This window comes from Staurois parvus, unplaced genomic scaffold (assembly GCF_062004578.1).
Source record: "Staurois parvus isolate SC_StPar_1 unplaced genomic scaffold, SC_StPar_1.0 ptg000746l, whole genome shotgun sequence".
In the NCBI taxonomy this organism is placed as follows: domain Eukaryota; kingdom Metazoa; phylum Chordata; class Amphibia; order Anura; family Ranidae; genus Staurois; species Staurois parvus.
The window spans coordinates 5,234,329-5,253,204 of NW_028318542.1; the positions used below are offsets into that span (position 1 = coordinate 5,234,329).

Here is an 18,876-nt window from a genome sequence, read left to right on the forward strand (position 1 = left end):
TTTTCAGCTTTCAGCGCACTTAGAATGACAATTGTGCGGTCATGCACCACTGTACCCAAATTAGATTTTTGACATTTTTTGGAGACCGATAGAACTTTCTTTTGGTGGTATTTAATCACCTCTGAGTTTTTTATTTTTTGCTAAACAAAAAAAAAACTGAAACCGAACATTTTGAAACAAAAAATTCTTTTTGCTTAGCTCTTTTTGTAAATATGTAATTTTTCTTCTTCAATGATGGGCACTGGTAGGCTTCACTGTTGGGCACCGATGAGGCAGCAATGATAGATGACACTTATGAGTGGCACTGATAGACTGTACTGATGAGGAAGCACTGTCAGGTGGCACTGAAAGGCAGCACTGGCGAGTACTGATAGGCAACTCTTGGGCACTGATGGGGCTACATTGATAATCAGGGCACTGATTATCAGTGATGTCCCCTGTGTGGATTGCCTCTTACCCACTCTCCTCTCCTCACGCGCTGTCAGTTTGAAGAGAGGACTGCCAATAACCAGTAAATCCTGTTTACAATGTGTTTTCAGCTATGTCCGAAAAACACAGTGATAACAGAATGCACCATTGCATGCCACGGTGGAGGGGTTCCGGGAGGACGTCAATAGATGCCCTTCTAAAACTGGATGACCGCACTGTAGCAGTAATTCGGCTATAGCGCGGCCAGCAAGAGGTTAAAAAATACATTCATCCAACTGTATGCATTGTCCCACATTATAATGAGCTGTGTTAAGATATAATGTTTGCCTGGATCATTTAAACGCAACACTTAGTACACATGGCACTGTATATCAGGCCTTACCACAATGCATATGTGAGGCCAACCTCCAGATTTTTTTGCGTGATTTACAATGTTGCCTAACTTTGATTTTCTCAGTTTTGCAAAAAGGTGAAACTCACATTATACAAATATTTGTTGTCTACTAGATACAGTTTTAGTGGGTATAGTGAGCTTTGTTGTGTTTGTATTAGCTAATAATTACTTTTGTGGGTCTTCTCGGAAAGCTGCAAGTGAAATATGAAAAGAAAACCAGTCAGGCCACCTGAAATTAAAAGTGGTATGCAGGGCCTGCCAAAGAAAGGATTAAAAATATAAAAATGAAAAACAGGGTAACAAAAAATGTTCAAAATAAACAATAATATATAAACACAAATATACACTCAACTCTTCACACCTTGCTTAAACGACCTAACAAAGTTAAAGTTCATTTACTCACGCAATAAAAGTTTTCTTAACTTAAATCAGGAACTTGTTCTTATGGATGCATGTATTCAACCAAACATGGTGGCCTTTGCTTTGAGAGGATGTTAGTGTGGAGTGGTCTTAGCACCAAGGTCCAAGGAATCTAAGCTGGTGTGTTAGAGCCTAGAGGAAAAGGAAAATTGCTGCCTGTTGGAGCATCTCAAGTTTACTCTGCAAACAAACTGCCCAGGAGAGCTTCAAGGAATCTGCTATCAGATGAACATTGCATTGAGACCTATCACTCAGATCCTTGAAGATACCTGTGATGTCTCTTCTAGAGAACAGGTACAAATTTCTATTGAGATGCTTCTGCTGCAAAATCTAGAGACGTCAATACAGGTAATCAAATGATCTATTGTAATTGGCAGATAGCTACTGTTGAATCTAGGGCCACCAAATAGTCCCTTTAACCCTTTTGCTGCAAGAGCCATTTTTTTTTGTTTTTTGCACACATATTAGAAAAATAATTTTAGGCCTGAAGATTACCGGTAGTTAAAGCACCCAAACAGTATAAAGTATATTTTCTGAAAGAAAAAACCTTGATAGTTGCAACTTTTTCTGTTACACAATGTTAGCATAATGATTTAGCAATTTCAAATTGTCAGTAAAAAGATAGTTTAGAGTTACTTTTAGTGCACACAAATGTAGGCTTTTATTAAATTGTTTGGTGAAATATGAAAGATGAAGTTGTGCTAAGTAAATAGATACCCAACACAAAGTCTTAAAATTGGGCCTGCCCAATGACAAACTTTGGTACCAAAAATTTCCTATAGATGACACTTTAATGCCATTGCAGGTTATCATTTTAGAGTTAACCGTAAATAATGGTCATAGAATTATTGCTCTCACTCTGGTGTGTGGCAATATGTAACAGGTTTACTGCCATCAACATTTTTGTATGTTGATGCCCCCACCATGTGCGTTTATATATGAATGTGCATGTATATGAGGGTGGGCTCAAACATTTTCACAATGAGTTCACAAATGTTAAAAATACATAAATGTGGGATGATTACACCTTCAGATAAAATAATGAAACACTGAAAGATGTTATTTCTCATGAATCAGAATTTTATCCAATGAATCTTCGTTTTATCTCTGACTATAAGATGAATTGAGCTGACTCTTTGTTCTTCCCATGAAGGATAGGATGGATACATAGATTCAAACACTTAAGTGTGCATAGACCCTTTTGCAAGTTTCCAAAACATGCAATTATAAGAAAGTGAGAGGTTTCACACAAGCCAGTGATATTCCAACAACCTTATTCATAGAAAACACTCCATGTTCTGCCTGGCCTTTTATGTTAACACAAGTGCACTTTCTACCATAAATCTCTCAGAGATCATGATGGTTATCTAAAAATAATTTACTCATACAAAGTACCATAATTACAAACCAGCCTACACACATACATACATATACATACATACATACATACACATACATATACACACATACACATGTACACACACTCACACAATTAGGGCCAAGGGTAGGACCTCTTATGGCACCATCCCTTTTTTCCAAGTACTATAATAGTCTTTCTCCACAACCCCACTGACTGGAAATGATGAGAGTAAATTGAGACATTAAACGTGCCTTAAAAAGGAAGACATACTGTACACGACATAATCAATAAAATATGAACAACTTTATTATGTAGTTAAAATCTTGTTAAAATGACAAGAAACTATGTCAATTGCCATATCAAGTTTGATACAACAGACACATATTTGCAATTCCAAGATGGCATAGTGGAAGGACACATTTTGTGATATTCTTGCTTCTTCAGGATCCACACCCTTGTGTAAACAAATGATATGGCTCAAAAACTACTCGATAGTGCATTAAACATCAAAAAGGGTATCAGGCTGACATAGTTTTAAATCTCCAGGGGTAAAAAATACATATCCAACAATCAAAATGGGCTTAATATTTCGCTTAATGCCGCTATGAGTAAGAAGAAATCCTAGCTATTAGTACTCTGCCTCTCATTGGGTAAAGCCTCTCTTGCCCACAATAAACCACATGATCCATAGAAATGGAATCCCAGCCATAGTTCTATATATACTTATTACTCATCAACATTCAACTTGTTTTAATCATGTAACCTTAGAGAACCTCAGAGAAGACAAAATATCCATAAACTGTTTATTACAACAGTATCTATACACCTTCCACAGTGCGGTTTAAATACCACCTGCATTCCAACAAAAGAAACAAATCTGGATCATTAATATTTGTAGCAGGGGGAGCTTTAGCTTTACCTGGTAGATAGAGGCTGAGTAGCAGCCTGGGTGTTATAGCCAGGTAAGTCAAATTGCGGTCAGAGCCGAGAGGCTCTTTAGACCAGCTCTCTAGGATTTCCCCCTGCTCTAGAACTTTGGAAAAAGATGTAGAAGCAGTGAGCAGAGGTGAGAAGTGCCTGGTCTGTACTCTTAGAGGATCCTGGCCAATCCCTAACAGGAGGCCAGGACAGCTTTTAAGAGTAACTAAGCCTGCTCAGCGGCAGAAGAGTTGGAGGAGAGTTTGGGTGGAAGATGAGGAAGTGAGGCTGGAGAGCAGGAACCAGGGAGGGGGCCCAGATGGGAGAGGCGCTCACCTCCAGGCAGGAGGATCTTGGAAGGAGGAAAACTTGGGACTTCAGCGGGCCCTTGAGAGAGGACCACTTGTGTGACCGGGAAGGAGCATCCCAGCTAGAAGGCCTGGTAGCAGCCACCGACCCACCAGCAAAACAGGAAAAGGACTATGTGAGTAAACCTGCACCCCCTGGGCCAGATAGGGGAAGGAGCACTCTGGTGGGAAATCAGATTAGCAACTAACTGGGACTGTCTGACTTTAAAATGACAGGCACTAGATACCCTGCTCAGGGACTCACCCAGATCGGCTGGTTTAGGAGAATCTAGGGTCTTGGAGTGGTACAACCAGAGATGCTGGCTAGCTCTCCAAGAAGAGGATTTTCTGCTGTAAGAAAACTTGTACATAGTTCCAGGGAGTTGTCCTCGGTTTTGCAGTTCCATTGGGCATCCCATACACCCCTAACTCTATTCCAGTTCAAATCCCCTAATAAAACTTAAAATCAAAGCTCAAGGAGTGGTTACTGTCTCCTGGATGCAAGTTATTGTGAAAGTACATGTTGCCTGGCTGTACAGGCAACCCCTAAGGGAGTAGTGCAACATATTATTCTTGCATGCGTCTCACAAAATTACTGAGAATAGGTTGCTCTAGTTCCAAACTGATCCTTCAGAGACTGGATAATTTGGGCTATGAAATATCTGTTACATGAAGACATTATAAAATAAAATCACAAACCAAAATTATGAAAGTTTTAAAGTACAGTGGAAGATACAGAGTCCCATCAATTCTGTGAATAAAAAACACTATTGTCTATGTAAGAGGTTGTACATATTACCATGCAAGTATCGATATTGTTAAAGTTATATTTAAAAAAAAAAAAACATTTGATCATACTGATCTTTTTAGCAAGGACCTAAAGTAGACCTCCAGAAAACACTATTTTTTGAAAGACCTAAGCTGTACAATTTTCATGGTAAAATAGTTTAATCAAGCAGGGGCGGACTGACAACTCATGGGGCCTCCGGGCAATAGGGGATCATGGGGCCCGTGTCCTTGCCTGAAGTGTGTCTGACGCAGGAAAATTTTGTGATAGGTTAACCAACTGTGAGCTGTAGCTGGCACAATCTGGCAGTTCCCAAGACTGAGCAGCATGGAGGATGCACCAGTAAGCTATAACTTACCTCTGCAAAAAATGCAAATGTAGATGAAATTATACATTTGTTGCATTTAAACTTATATCCGAGCACCTCTAGCCACACCACCCCCCAATATACTAACCTGTTCTAATACAACCAATATATGGCAACATATTTACAGAAAAGAAATTAAAAAACAGATATAAGCAACAGTAACAAACTGTGAAAACTACTTCGGCACACTTCCTCTGGGTATTTGGTCCCATGTAGAATCCAGTTTGCTTGCAGAGTAAATCTGATGTGTTCACTAGCTTTCAGAAACATAACTTTCATTATCCTTAATTTTAATGTCAAAAGAAAGCACAGAGCTGCAAATGCATCATTTCTGGTCCCTGATAAGGGCATTCACAGAGTAAACACTATCAATCCAAATTTCTTAGGGGTGTGCTGAAGGGTTGTTTAAATATTTTAGCATGCTCCAGGAGGCACAACTGTAATGTAATTTTTTCCAAATGCATCTTTATTTCCATCAAGGTTTTACAACCCAACAACCAACATAGTATTGAACATAATGAAATAATGATTTGTTAGAGAACAAATATGATGAATATATTGTACATCTCACTTTAGAAGGGTTGATGTGTTTTTTGCTGGACCTTGTAGTATAGACTTTTTTGGTGTCTAACTGGTTGTCATCTTCCCATACATCAGTGCAACTACTTTTTTATGATGGTAACAAGTTAAACGAGGTAAATCGTTTAAAAGGTACTGCGTTAATGAATATAGATAGCATTTTGACTCTAGTAATCAAAAAATCTAAACACAGGATGTTTATTACTTAGTTTTTCCGCCAGACTATTTATGACCTGGCTATTTACGACAGGGCTGCATTATGAGTCTTTTGAGGAGCTGGCTAATGAAGATTTATGACATTGTTTCTAGCTTGAGCTGTTTTATAAAAAGCAGAGGACATCATATAATCCTAGTAAAACATCTCTTAACCTGGTTGAACATGAAGCACATTTTGGATGGTTTCTGAAGTACGGGCCAGAATTAAATTGGTGCTTGACCCTATCGGGCACTGTCTCCCACCCAACATTCCTTCACTGAATTCCAGGCACTGCTTTGGTATTTTGACAGCTGGCCCCATGTGGATGGAGGAATATGTTATGTGTTTGGTGCTGCATCCCAAAAAATATACTAAACTTCAGCTGTAAGATGGCTGTACATTGTCAAATGTGTTACCTTACATGATTGTCTAGCATAGACATGGGATTTAAATTTGACTGTTTTTGTCACGCCATTTTGGAGAAAAGAGAGAGGTGCTGTGTTCACTGTGATTCCCCATTCAATCCACACAATTTGGAGTTCATCAGACTTCATTATCATCACAGCTATACTTACACTTTAGCTTGTCAGGTGGTAGCTTCCTATGAAATCCTAAAATTTAATTTTCTTAGTTTATTATTTCTGGGGTGACTTTCTTATCACACAAATGCCTTTACTGTCTCAGAGTCTGCGTGAGACAAAGCTTATCTTGAAAGGTCTTGGGAAATTGGAAAAACCAACCATCTGTGGTGAGATGTCCAACTCTTTGAAGTCCACTGGTGAAGAAATATCAAAGTTCTGCAGAAGTGTGGTGAGAGTGAGGAAAATTTCCTGACGAGCCAGTCCATCTCCTAAGCACATTCGCTTCCCTTGGGGGGAGAAAAAGATATTAAAGCATTTACATTTTAGAAGACACCCATGGATGGAAGAAACTCTACTCCAAAACCAGTCCAGTTTTATATGGAATTTTATATTCAAAGCTAAATAACTAGATTTTATGGGATGGGTGGTTGAACAACAGAAATTAATGCGTTAAAGGATAAATTCACCTTTGGAAATCAAATAAATATATATAAATGCAGCGCTGAAAAGTATTAAAACATATTAAAGGTAGTTGAACACTATTGTAGGTATGGCATCAAGAAATTAGTCCATAAGGTGCAACGTGACAATGGTGATAAATTCAATGTGAAGATAGTAGCTTCCATGACTGTCATGGCTGTAAAGAATAAGTGTATAATGCACTAACCAGATAGCACAAATGATTGTGCGTTGGAGTATATAAGACCTACTCCACGGTGCTCAGGGAATGGGAACTCAGCATATGGATGAAGTCGTCAGGTAGGAATTAGCCACCAGGTGTCATCCTGGTGGCTAATTCCTACCTGGCGACTTCATCCATATGCTGAGTTCCCATTCCCTGAGCACCGTCCAACACAGAATCATTTGTGCTATCTGGTTAGTGCATTATACACTTATTCTTCACAGCCACGACAGTCACGGAAGCTACTATCTTCACACTGAATTTATCACCATTGTCACGTTGCACCTTATGGACTAATTTCTTGATGCCATATCTACAATAGTGTTCAACTACCTTTAATATGTTTTAATACTTTTCAGCGCTGCATTTATATATATTTATTTGGTTTCACATTGGAGGACTCTGAGGTTTGCCTCTTGATGCTGGCCGCTTTTTACTCTCATCACCCAGCGCTCATATATCAATATTATTATCTCACCTTTGGAAATGTTTCACGTTCCACCTGTATTTAGAGTGCAACATGTGAAATGTTCCAGTTCCTGCTTCGTGTCCCCCCCCCATGACAGAGGACAGGGGATCTTCTCTCTGCACCCGCTGTCACAATTTAAAAACAGCACAACTGTGTAGGGCTCTCCCCACACAGCCGCTTAATTCATTCACAGAGTTCTGTGAATGAATGAACTACATCAACAGTTGGCCTCCGAGACCGACAGCTTGCAGTTCTCCATGAACTGCGAGGAAGCTGGTGAGCACTCTCATAGTCCATTGATTCTTCCTGCCATTAAGTAACTGCCTGCCCATATGAAGTACATACAGACAGCTTGCTGAGAGTCTGCAGGATCCAGGCATTGCACCCATGTTCTGCTGATCGCGTATGCAATGCCTTACAAGCTTTTGTTCTAAAAAATAATAAATGCACATTTTTTTTACCTGCAAAAAGGTGTGCATTTATTATAATTTTTTTTATAAAAAGGTAAAACTTATCCTTAATCTTTTTATGATTTTTGTAACTTTTGAGTTGTAGAATGGGCACTGAGGTATAAATAAGTCCACCACTTACTGGCAAGTGAGATATGTACAGTCATGGCCGAAATTGTTGGCACCCTTGATATTTCTCCAGGAAATCATGTATTTCTCACGAAACGTATTGCATTAACACATGTTTTGCTATACACATGTTTATTCCCTTTGTGTGTATTGGGACAAAACAAAAAAAGGGAGGAAAGAAAGCAAATTCGACATAATGTCACACAAACCTCCAAAAATGGGCTGGACAAAAGTATTGGCACCCTTTCACAACTGCGGATAAATAAGAATGTTACAAGCATGTGATGCTCCTGTAAACTCACCTGGGGCAAGTAACAGGTGTGGGCAATATAGAAATCACACCTGAAAGCAGATAAAAAGGAGAGACGTTCACTTAACCTTTGCATTGTGTGTCTGTCTGTGCCACACTAAGCATGGACAACAGAAAGAGGAGACGAGAACTGTCTGAGGACCTGAGAACCAAAATTGTGGCAAAATATCAACAATCTCAAGGTTACAAGTCCATCTCCAGAGAACTAGATTTGCCTTTGTCCACAGTGCGCAACATTATCAAGAAGTTTGCAACCCATGGCACTGTAGCTAATCTCCCTGGTCGTGGACGGATGAGGAAAATTGATGAAAGATTGCAACGCAGAATAGTCCGGATGGTGGATAAGCAGCCCCAAACATGTTCCAAAGACATTCAAGCTGTCCTGCAGGCTCAGGGAGCATCAGTGTCAGCGCGAACTATCCGTCGACATTTAAATGAAATGAAACGCTATGGCAGGAGACCCAGGAGGACCCCACTGCTGACACAGAGACATAAAAAAGCAAGACTACAGTTTGCCAAAATGTACTTGAGTAAGCCAAAAGCCTTCTGGGAAAACGTCTTGTGGACAGATGAGACCAAGATAGAGCTTTTCGGTAAAGCACATCATTCTACTGTTTACCGAAAACGGAATGAGGCCTACAAAGAACAAAACACAGTACCTACGGTAAAATATGGTGGAGGTTCAATGATGTTTTGGGGTTGTTTTGCTGCCTCTGGCACTGGGTGCCTTGACTGTGTGCAAGGCATCATGAAATCTGAGGATTACCAAAGGATTTTGGGTCGCACTGTAGGGCCCAGTGTCAGAAAGCTGGGTTTGCGTCCAAGATCCTGGGTCTTCCAGCAGGACAATGACCCCAAACATACGTCAAAAAGCACTCAGAAATGGATGGCAAAGAAGCGCTGGAGAGTTCTGAAGTGGCCAGCAATGAGCCCAGATCTAAATCCCATTGAACACCTGTGGAGAGATCTTAAAATTGCTGTTGGGAAAAGGTGTCCTTCCAATAAGAGAGACCTGGAGCTGTTTGCAAAGGAAGAGTGGTCCAAAATTCCGGGTGAGAGGTGTCAGAAGCTTATTGATGGTTATAGGAAGCGACTGATTTCAGTTATGTTTTCCAAAGGGTGTGCAACCAAATATTAAGTTAAGGGTGCCAATACTTTTGTCCAGCCCATTTTTGGGGTTTTGTGTGACATTATGTCATATTTGCTTTTCTGCCTCTGTTTTATATTTGTTCCAATACATACAAAGGGAATAAACATGTGTATAGCAAAACATGTGTTAATGCAATACCTTTTTTGTGTGAAATACTTGATTTTCAGGAAAAATATCAAGGGTGCCAACAATTTCGGCCATGACTGTATATAAAATGTAATGTTGATGTTTGATTTATGTGAAGTTTGCTGAAATGAAAGATTATCTTGTACCTGCAGAAAATACTAAGAAGGCCTCATTCTTTTTAAGCCTCCCATTTTCATCTAGGAACCGCTCTGGAGTAAATGTGAATGGTTCAGGAAAATACTTTGGATCACGCAGAACGAAGGACAAGGGGGCAAGTACATCTGTACCCTGCACAAAAAAGCAAATAGAAATGGTCAGGTTACTGCAAGTATAAAAAAGGTATAGGATCAATTAAGTGAGATTAAAAGCACAGAATCTAACAGATAACATAAGCACCCAGTGCACAAGGAAGAACCTAAAAAGTTGCTAATGCAAACATTGATAATGGCTAAACTTAGACCCACTGACCTTCAAGTAGTTCTTCAGTCTGGAAAAAATAAAGCAGCTACTAATACTGTAGCTACTAACATTTAATAAAAGGACTACCTGTCCAAGGATCCAGTGCTGTCCTCACACGTGCAAGTCTTCGGGTCCCCAGTGCCGACATCTTAAATGGGGGAAGCTGGTTGTGACTCCTTCCAACGTCATAGCCAGCTTTCTGTTGCACATGCGTGAGCTGCACAGCGCTTTGTGAATGTTCTGCATCCTTCTGCAATCTGTGATGCATCCAAAAAAAGCTGCAGGCAGGGAGGGCAGAGAGCAAACTTCCACTTTGATCTACTAGGTACAACACTCTCCCCAAAAAACCATAAATCTGTCCAAATATGGTAGAGGAGATGGGGAGGAGGCAGAAAAGCAGAACTTGCCCTTTTGGGTGATGTTCCGTTTTAAAGCACAACTAGTCAACAAAGCCAGCTATTCCAGCTAAGGACCAATAATGAGACCTGTAAGATGGGAGGCTCTGGAGCTTCTGAGGGCCTACAAAGTATGTCAGAGTACAAGCAACAAAATGTGGCACCTGCTTATCATATCTTCCAGTAGTTTCATACAGTATGTTGTACATAAGCACACATTTTATTGTTGCAAAAAGCAAAATTTCCAAGTTTTATATCTTAAGGTACTTCCCCCTGTTTCAGATTGTCCCTAGGTGCCCCAAATACCTATAAAAATGTGAATTTTTGAAAACTGAAAAAAATAAAGGCCTGGACTCCCTTCTAGAGCTACCCAGCCAAGCACACCAAGCATGCATACTGGAAACCCCATAGTAAGGGATATGTAACTGCATGCATCTCCATATTATGTTGACACCAGCCTGCACATTCTTCAGCATTGGGGGGGGGGTGCTTTGAAAGGGGCTCTGCCAAAAAACAGTGGTTCCCCACCCAAAACATCAGTGACCAATACTGATGGGTACTGGGATTTTTGGCAACCCTGGTGCCCAGAAGGGATACTGTAAAAAGGAAGACTTGTAAACCACTTACCTCACTCTCATGGCAGGAAAATAAGTGGTTGGCCCTACCTGGTGACCTGGTTTTAGGATCCCTCAGATCTCATACTAGTGCACCATGCATGTGAAAGCATATAAATCTAAACAACCCACATTAATTAAAAAGTTTTTTTTTTCATCTATTTTAATAATGTTTACCCTTCAGGTTCTGAGGTAATCTTGCAGCTTCTGATTCTGCACTGCAAGGTCAGTGGAAAGGGAAGCAGGACCCTCCTTCCTCAATGCTCAAACCCCACTAAAAGGTTTTATGTGCCGAGAAAATCTGGGACCATCATTACCCATATTTGGAGCGGTACTTACATGTATTTATGTTAGCGAACAAAAAAAAAAACTGACAGCCCTTCACGTGTTGTGGTATAAATGCAGTTTCAGCACTCTGTAGAGCAATTTCTGGCAGCATGACCTTCTACAGGATTATGTTAATCTTTACTGTTTTTTTAGGATTTCTAGTAGTTTGCAGGCAGGGGCGGACTGACCATTTGGAAAAGTGGGCATAAGTAAAGTGGGCATACATTTTTTATTAACTTACATACCAGGGGTGGACTGACCATTTGGAAACTCGGGCATTACCCGAGGGCCCGGGGTCAGTAGGGGGCCCCATGAGATGCCCCTGGTACCTTTTTCATAGGCTTTTTTGAGTTTGGGAAGGACACAGGGGCCCCATGATCGCCTATTGCCCGGGGGCCCCATGAGTTGTCAGTCCGCCCCTGTTTTCAGGTAGCTGCATTTGACTGGTGCACATTTATTCTATTGTAAACAGGACGCATGTGAGTTTGAAATGTAGAGTGAGTTCTATTAAATCTCATTTGAGCAAGCTTCCAAAAAGTGAAGGATAATGTCCTCAATGGGATACAGACAGCAAAGAAAAATAAAGCTTGATAGAGTTCTGACTCTTAACTATTATATCCAAAATTCAAATAAATTCTTCCTAGAGATACAATTAAGCAAACAAGTTACAGTATTTCTGCAAATGATTTACCTTGGGAATAGTAAACCCACGAAACTGAGTATTCCTGGAGACCTCATGTGGCAAGTTCATGGGCAGTACATCAGCGTATCTGTGGATTTCATGAATGACGGCATCGGTATAAGGCATAGACTCCCTGTCTTGTGATCCTGGGGCTCGCAATCTCCCAATCACTTGGTCAATTTCCTCTTGTACCTTAACTAACAAACAGATACTTGGTCAAAGTCAGTAAGAAAGAAAAAAAAATCAATCAACTTTTAGTAACTAATAACCCCCCCCCCCCCCCAAAAAAAAAGCAAAAAACAGCATGTGCCCTAAAGGGAATTTCAACTTCTGGGCCGATGTATACTTAGAATCACAAATGGGAAGTTAATAATTATACCTACAGTGTTCACTTCTACTGAAGTGTTTCTCTGCTACAGTGTGTCACATTTCCTGTTACTTGAATGGCAGCTTTAAAAAAGTGACAAACAATGAAGATTTATTTTTTCAGGATGAAGGTTTGGTTTTTTTATTAACTATAATAGATCCAGATAATGGTAACAAAGAAAAATTTGACTTAAGTTGGGATTGACAGCCCATTCACGGTGCGTGTTACCGTGCATTCTGTTAAGGCAGCCTATTATTTTTAAACGAGCTGCCAATGCACAGGAACAGACCAAACAATAGGCATGCAGAATTTTTTCCCCAAGTCAGTGCACTACAACGCATATCAGTGCGTTACCGTGTGTTGTGGTGAACTGCAATGCAATGTGTATTGGAGCTGTATTACCCTAATGCCATTCAAAATGCTTTGTAACCCTTAGGGCCCATTCACACCCAAGCATTGTGGTGTGTTAGTCTAATGTAAATCGCTGCGATGAAAAATTCTGTTTTAATTTTGATTGTTTGCCAACCTAATTTCCTTTCTTCAGATTTAGATTTTTAAATAACTTTGTTTTATTAAGGACCTAGAAAGCGTCTCCACTCAGGCTGCTGTCATGGTATCCGGTAGGGTGCAGACTGAAGAAGAGCCTGTCCTGGCTCTATGTGGAAATACAAGCAAGGGACATGTCCTAGCCACCACACATCATGCAGCACCATTCATACTAAGTTGCTAGCAGCCTTCGCCAACTCAGTCTGAGACCCCCCCCCCGATGCGTTTCGCTCTGACAACGGGACTTAGTCAGGAGTTAGAGAACCCTGGTGGCAGAAGAAATATATCACATGATAGGCCACTGCTGTCATCAAGTAAACAAGCAACACTTGGTAAGAATTAAGAGTAAAAAGATGCACACCATATGAGCTGTAGTCTATGCCAGTTTTTGAAGTGACCAACAGCAAATAAAGCACTTTGAGCTCCCAGGGGGAAAAGTACCATAGAAATATGGATTATTGAAACAATCGACAAAAAAAAAGTAAAAATAGATACTGCTCCAACCAAAGTCCCATTATGAAGCGCTCTGTCTTGGCCTCTTACGTTTAACGTTGGGGTGTTTGAGAAGAAGCAGGAGTCCATGTCTCACTGTGGTGCTCACTGTCTCTGTTCCAGCCACAAACAAAGATATAGCAGTTGTATAGAAATTCTTCATGGAGAAATGTGTGGATGGATTATGCTTCTCCTGCAAGTAAGGAACATGGAGATTCACTCATTGTATAGTCTTTGGAAGATTACAATGTGACCCTGTCTCAAAAGAAAAATGAAACAAAAAGCACTCTATAAGAGAAGAGGACTAACACGACTTAAGTTGGCTATAGACTTATAGATTTATGTTCAAGAATTTTCATTTCAAGAATATTCGTTTGATTTTCTAATTGTTAGTGCGGTCAAATCAATGTTAATTTTCAACAGCAGTGAAAGGAGATTTCGAAGCGGCTGGAAGGAAAACTTCTCACTGCACATGTGCAAGGCGCGTGCTGTATGAATGGATCCGTAGCCTTCTGGGGCCTATGACGTATCCCAGAAGGTTGTGTGCCTCCAATCACCTAGGTGGTCAGAGCAGACATGGGAGGGGGCACCTGCTAAAACTTAGTACCAGCCCCCTCCAAAAAAAACAAAAAAACAATCCAAACGTGAGGAGGGGGGAAAGAGATGTTAAAGAAGAGTTTCCCATTTAAAGAGAAGTTTCGCTTTAAACTCTTGCTTTCGGTTACTCATTCTAGCTGTTCTTGTGATGGGAACATGTACTTCACCCGTCTCCAGGGGCGGACTGACCATTTGGAAACTCTGGCACTGCCTGAGGGCTGGGGTCAGTAGGGGGCCCCATGAGATGCCCCTGGTACCTTTTTCATAGTCTTTTTTGAGTTTGGGCAAGGACACAGGGGCCCCATGATCACCTATTGCCTGGGGACCCCATGAGTTGTCAGTCCGCCCCTGCTCGTCTCTATTTACACTCTCCGTGTGTGAATGTTTATATATCCTTTAACCCATTTCTGCCCTTTCGCCATAGCTTTTTAACTGGGGGGGGGGTGGACTTGCTGATCACATGACCACTGACTGGATGTCACGGTAGTCACATAATTAAAAGCCTGTCCTGGTAACTCCTGATCATAAATAAAGACCAGGAGCTGTCATTGGCGCTGTACTGGAAGCAAGCAGACCATAGGAAATTAAAAGCTGAGTGGTGCATTTCTTGCACTTATTTCCAACAGATATTGGTCTGTACTTGCAGGGTCTTTAAAGGAGTAAGACAATGTTCAACAGGGTTCACATGCCATGGCAGCGATACCCTGTGCTGCAGGTGCGCCAAGTCTAGCTGGGCATGGTGAAGTGACAGACACCACCTGTCAAATTCGGCAATTCATATCAATGGGGCTGTGCCACAACTATGGGAAAAACGTTTGCAGCGCATTAGTCCCATTGTAAACTACCGCTTGCCGGGAGATGGCAGGAACGCCTCCTTAACTGCCTTCTGAAATTTTATCCACCATGGACCACTTTACAGGGCATGGGCTAGTGCAAACATAGCCTAAAACATGCATTACCATAGGAACCGAAAAACAGAAGATTAAAATGTAAAACTCACAAAACATTGATGCTTAGCATTATGATACTTTCATAAAACTATTGTATAGGTATAAACAGGGCTTTTTTCAGTTGGAACGCGGGGGAACGCAGTTCCGGCACCTCCTGCACAGGATGTATGTAATGGCAAGGGGTGTGGCAATTGCTGGAAGGTCTATTGGTGCTGGCTGCTGGGGAATCTATTGTCATTGGTGGGAATCTGTGTGAAAGTCTATTGCTGGTGGTTGATCTATTGTTGCTGGGGGTCTTACAGTATGTTGCTGGTAGGGATCTACTGTTGAGAGAGAGGTTGCTGGCTGATTTGGGGGGGGGGGGTCTATTGATGCTGGAAGATCTGTTGTTGCTGCTGGGGTTGGTATTTTGCTGTGGGTGGTCCATTGCTGGAGAGGGTCTATTGTTGATGATTGCAGGGGATCTATTTTACTGCTTTCCTTGTTGTCATTAGCTAATACATAATTATTTAGCACCACAAAATGATTCTGCCAGTTGCAAACGCTATAACGTTCACGTAAACCAATTAATTTACACGCATTGGGATTTTATTTTAGCAAAGACATGTCACAGAATACATTTTGGCCTAAATTTATGAATTTTGATTTTAACATTTTTTTTACTGGACATGTTTAACAGCAAAAAGTCAAAAATATTGTTTTTCTTCTCAAAATTTTTGTTTTTTTTTATAGTGAAAAAAAAAAATGTACAGGCGATCACATACCCCCAAAAGAAAGCTCTATTTGTGGGGGAAAAAAATGTAAATTTCATTTGGGTGCAGTGTTGCATGACTGCGCAATTGTCAGTTAAAATAATGCAGCGCTGTAACGCAAAAAAAGGCTTGGTCAGGAAGGGGGCAAATCCTCTGGAGGGCACGTGGTTAAAAAATAACCCAAATAATGACATAGCGTACCTTTTCCATCTGGATGAGGAAACTGTCTATCAGGTGACGTGGGTTGCTTGTGTTCAGGGTGGCTTTGCTGATTTCGGTTTTCTCTTTCACAAACTGCTCCAGCTGCAGAATACACTTGTGTGCCCTGTGATGGGGTCCCGGCACATATCTCATCACTACATCATATATGTCATAGAGCTGTATGACAGAAGAGAGGAAATTACCATCATGGGTACGGAAAAGTAATTTCATCTGAAGCCAGATGTGAACCTTAGAGGGGTAACACACACACATGAAAAACATCATTGTAGTACTTGGTATAGTGCACCTCGCTCTTCTGTCACCCCCAGCAGCTTCCTAACTGCATGTACCAGTCATTCTCCTGTGTCATCTTTACAATAAGCCATCTCTGACCTTTTCTGTATCGCAGGGACAACTCTTGTGTTTGTTGTAAATTGACATTCGCACAACAGTGTCTGCGGTCAGTGAGAGTTACAATGTAGCAACATTATTGATTCATTGTAACTTTAAAAAGGATGACCTTAAGGACCAGTTCACACGACATGCATTTCAGTTGATTTTTTTCTGCATCCAAAACGCACAGAAAGTAGGTTATATGGTTGTCAATTTCATAGTTCACATCAGTGCTTGCAGTTCCAGTGCATTCTGGTTGCAGAAAAAAAAAGGGTAGAACGGACTGCATTTTTTCTGCACAGAACTGTACTGGAACACAGTAAAATACATCAAAAACATACTAGAATGTACCAAAAATGTACATGTCCCTATTGGCAGCACAGTGGCTAAGTGGTTAGCACTTCTGCCTGGCAGTACTAGGGTCGCCGCTTCAAATCCCAACCACGGCACCACCTGCCTGGAGTTTGTATGTTCACCTTGTGCCTGCGTGGGTTTCCTCCCACACTCCAAAGACATGCTGGTAGGTTAATTGGCTCCTGTCTAAATTGTCCCTAGTATGTGTATGTATGAATGTGAGTTAGGGCCCTTAGATTGTACACCCCTTGAGGGTTAGGGACTGATGTGAATGTACAATATATATGTAAAAGTGCTGTGTAAATTGATGGCGCTATATAAGTACCTGAAATAAATAAATATGAAGAAAAAGGAAAAAATTAACCAGAACGCATAAAAAATGCACTGAAGCGCACCAAAAATGCACAGGCGGAAACACATCCGGAATTCATTTCAATGGTGTGAACTGGTCCTAAAGGGTTAGTGCACCTTTGCCAAAAAACTGGCTCTGCAGATAAGGGATGTCTGTAGATAATAACAAACTGTAGCTCTGACTCAGCCGGGGTTCACACGGATTCGGTGCGGAATTCCGCACCGCATCATGGTCGCACCCCCTTCATGCGAACCGCTGCGAGTGTGTATGTTAAAGCTAACTACACAGCTAAATTGGTTCACAAAATGTGGCGCGATGTGCAGAATCAGATAGCATGGATGTGAATACTCATGCGATCTGATACTGGTGCTGACAAAAAAAAAAGGGTCCTGCTCTATTTTGTTGTGGATGTGGTGCAATCTGAGCCATACAAAATATATGGCTCAAATTGCACTGCATGCGATTGGCACAGGAATGCAGTACGGTCCCTGTGCGGCACTGCATCAATGTGAACACAGGCTCAAGTTGAATAATGTTCTTGCTATAGGTGAAAAATGTAAAAAAATATAATAAACATTTTTCGTATTTGTGGTGGAGGGACAAAGTAAGATTTTGCTGTTTAAGGGAGTTTAGTTTCGGTTTAAAGTTCAACTAAATAAAATTTTCTTTTTAGTTTTGGATAGATTAGAGAGGAATTAGAACCCCTGGGTTTTTATTTCTGTATCCCCATTATGGATATTCACCCCCTCTATTTGTATTTTATCCAGTTATCGCTGAACATGAAAGTGGGAATAGGAAAGAGAAAAAATCTTCCAATGGGGAAACTAGTTCTCGGAGACATTAGTGGGATTCTTCTCACTTCCTCTTTTGGTTATAGGATAGGACGCAAAGGGAAATCTCCCCAAAGGCACACAAATGGGAAAAGAAACAAAACAAACAAAAAACACAAAACAAAAAAAACCCCAACAGACAGGGCTATAACCCCCCATTACTGTATTAAAAGTGGAAAAAATATGTTTTTCCTCTAGTGGGAGGTTAATATAAAAACACTAGTTTATATTATAGCTGCCCCTTAGTTGTCCTTCTGTTCTCCTAATGGTCCATTCACATTGTTGCTGTGTGTTAAAATATAGCTAAAGGCAAAACTTTACTTTAGGATATAGTGGAGGTGGATTGCAGACACGCGCAGAATGAAAAAGTTTGTTTTGTTTCGTTTCAATTCATTATTTAAATAATTTTGTTTAGTTAAATTCATTTAATTTGTTTTCAGAATTTGTTTTATTTATTTGAATTCAATTAGACCGAATTTGGAAAATTTCTAATTGAATTTAATTCAACAGAAAAATTCAAATTGAAGTCAATTTGACTGAATTTGGGAATTTCAAATTCAAAATTTACTGTAGTCAAAATTTGAATTTCAGAAGATGGTTACAGTGAAGGAAATAAGCATTTGATCCCCTGCTGATTTTGAATGTTTGCCCACTCACAAAGAAATGATCGATCTAAAAATCGAATGTTCGGTGTGAGAGACAGAATAGCAACAAAAAATTCAAAAGAAACGCATGTCTAACAAATGATGTCTGATTTTCATGTTCATGAGGGAAATAAGTATTTGATCCCCTTCACAAAACATAACTTAGTACTTGGTTTTGGTCTCATCTGACCACAACACTTTCAACCAGTCCTCCTCTCCATCATTCAG

At 40.5% G+C, this 18,876-nt stretch overlaps 1 protein-coding gene across 2 annotated transcripts in view; it reads right to left on the bottom strand.

Moving 5' to 3' along the window:
- Positions 1-2,886: 2,886 nt before the first annotated feature.
- Positions 2,887-18,876, bottom strand: part of LOC149445147 (cytochrome P450 2G1-like) — a 57,526-nt gene continuing 41,536 nt past the window's right edge. For both annotated transcript variants that reach the window (XM_089654203.1, XM_089654204.1), the window contains 5 exons: positions 16,076-16,252; positions 13,627-13,768; positions 12,180-12,367; positions 9,840-9,981; positions 2,887-6,665 (listed from right to left, as the gene is read on the bottom strand). In XM_089654203.1, coding sequence (XP_089510329.1) covers positions 6,478-6,665; positions 9,840-9,981; positions 12,180-12,367; positions 13,627-13,768; positions 16,076-16,252 — 837 coding nt within the window. In that variant the 3' untranslated portion in view covers positions 2,887-6,477. The remainder of the gene's footprint in view (positions 6,666-9,839; positions 9,982-12,179; positions 12,368-13,626; positions 13,769-16,075; positions 16,253-18,876) is intronic.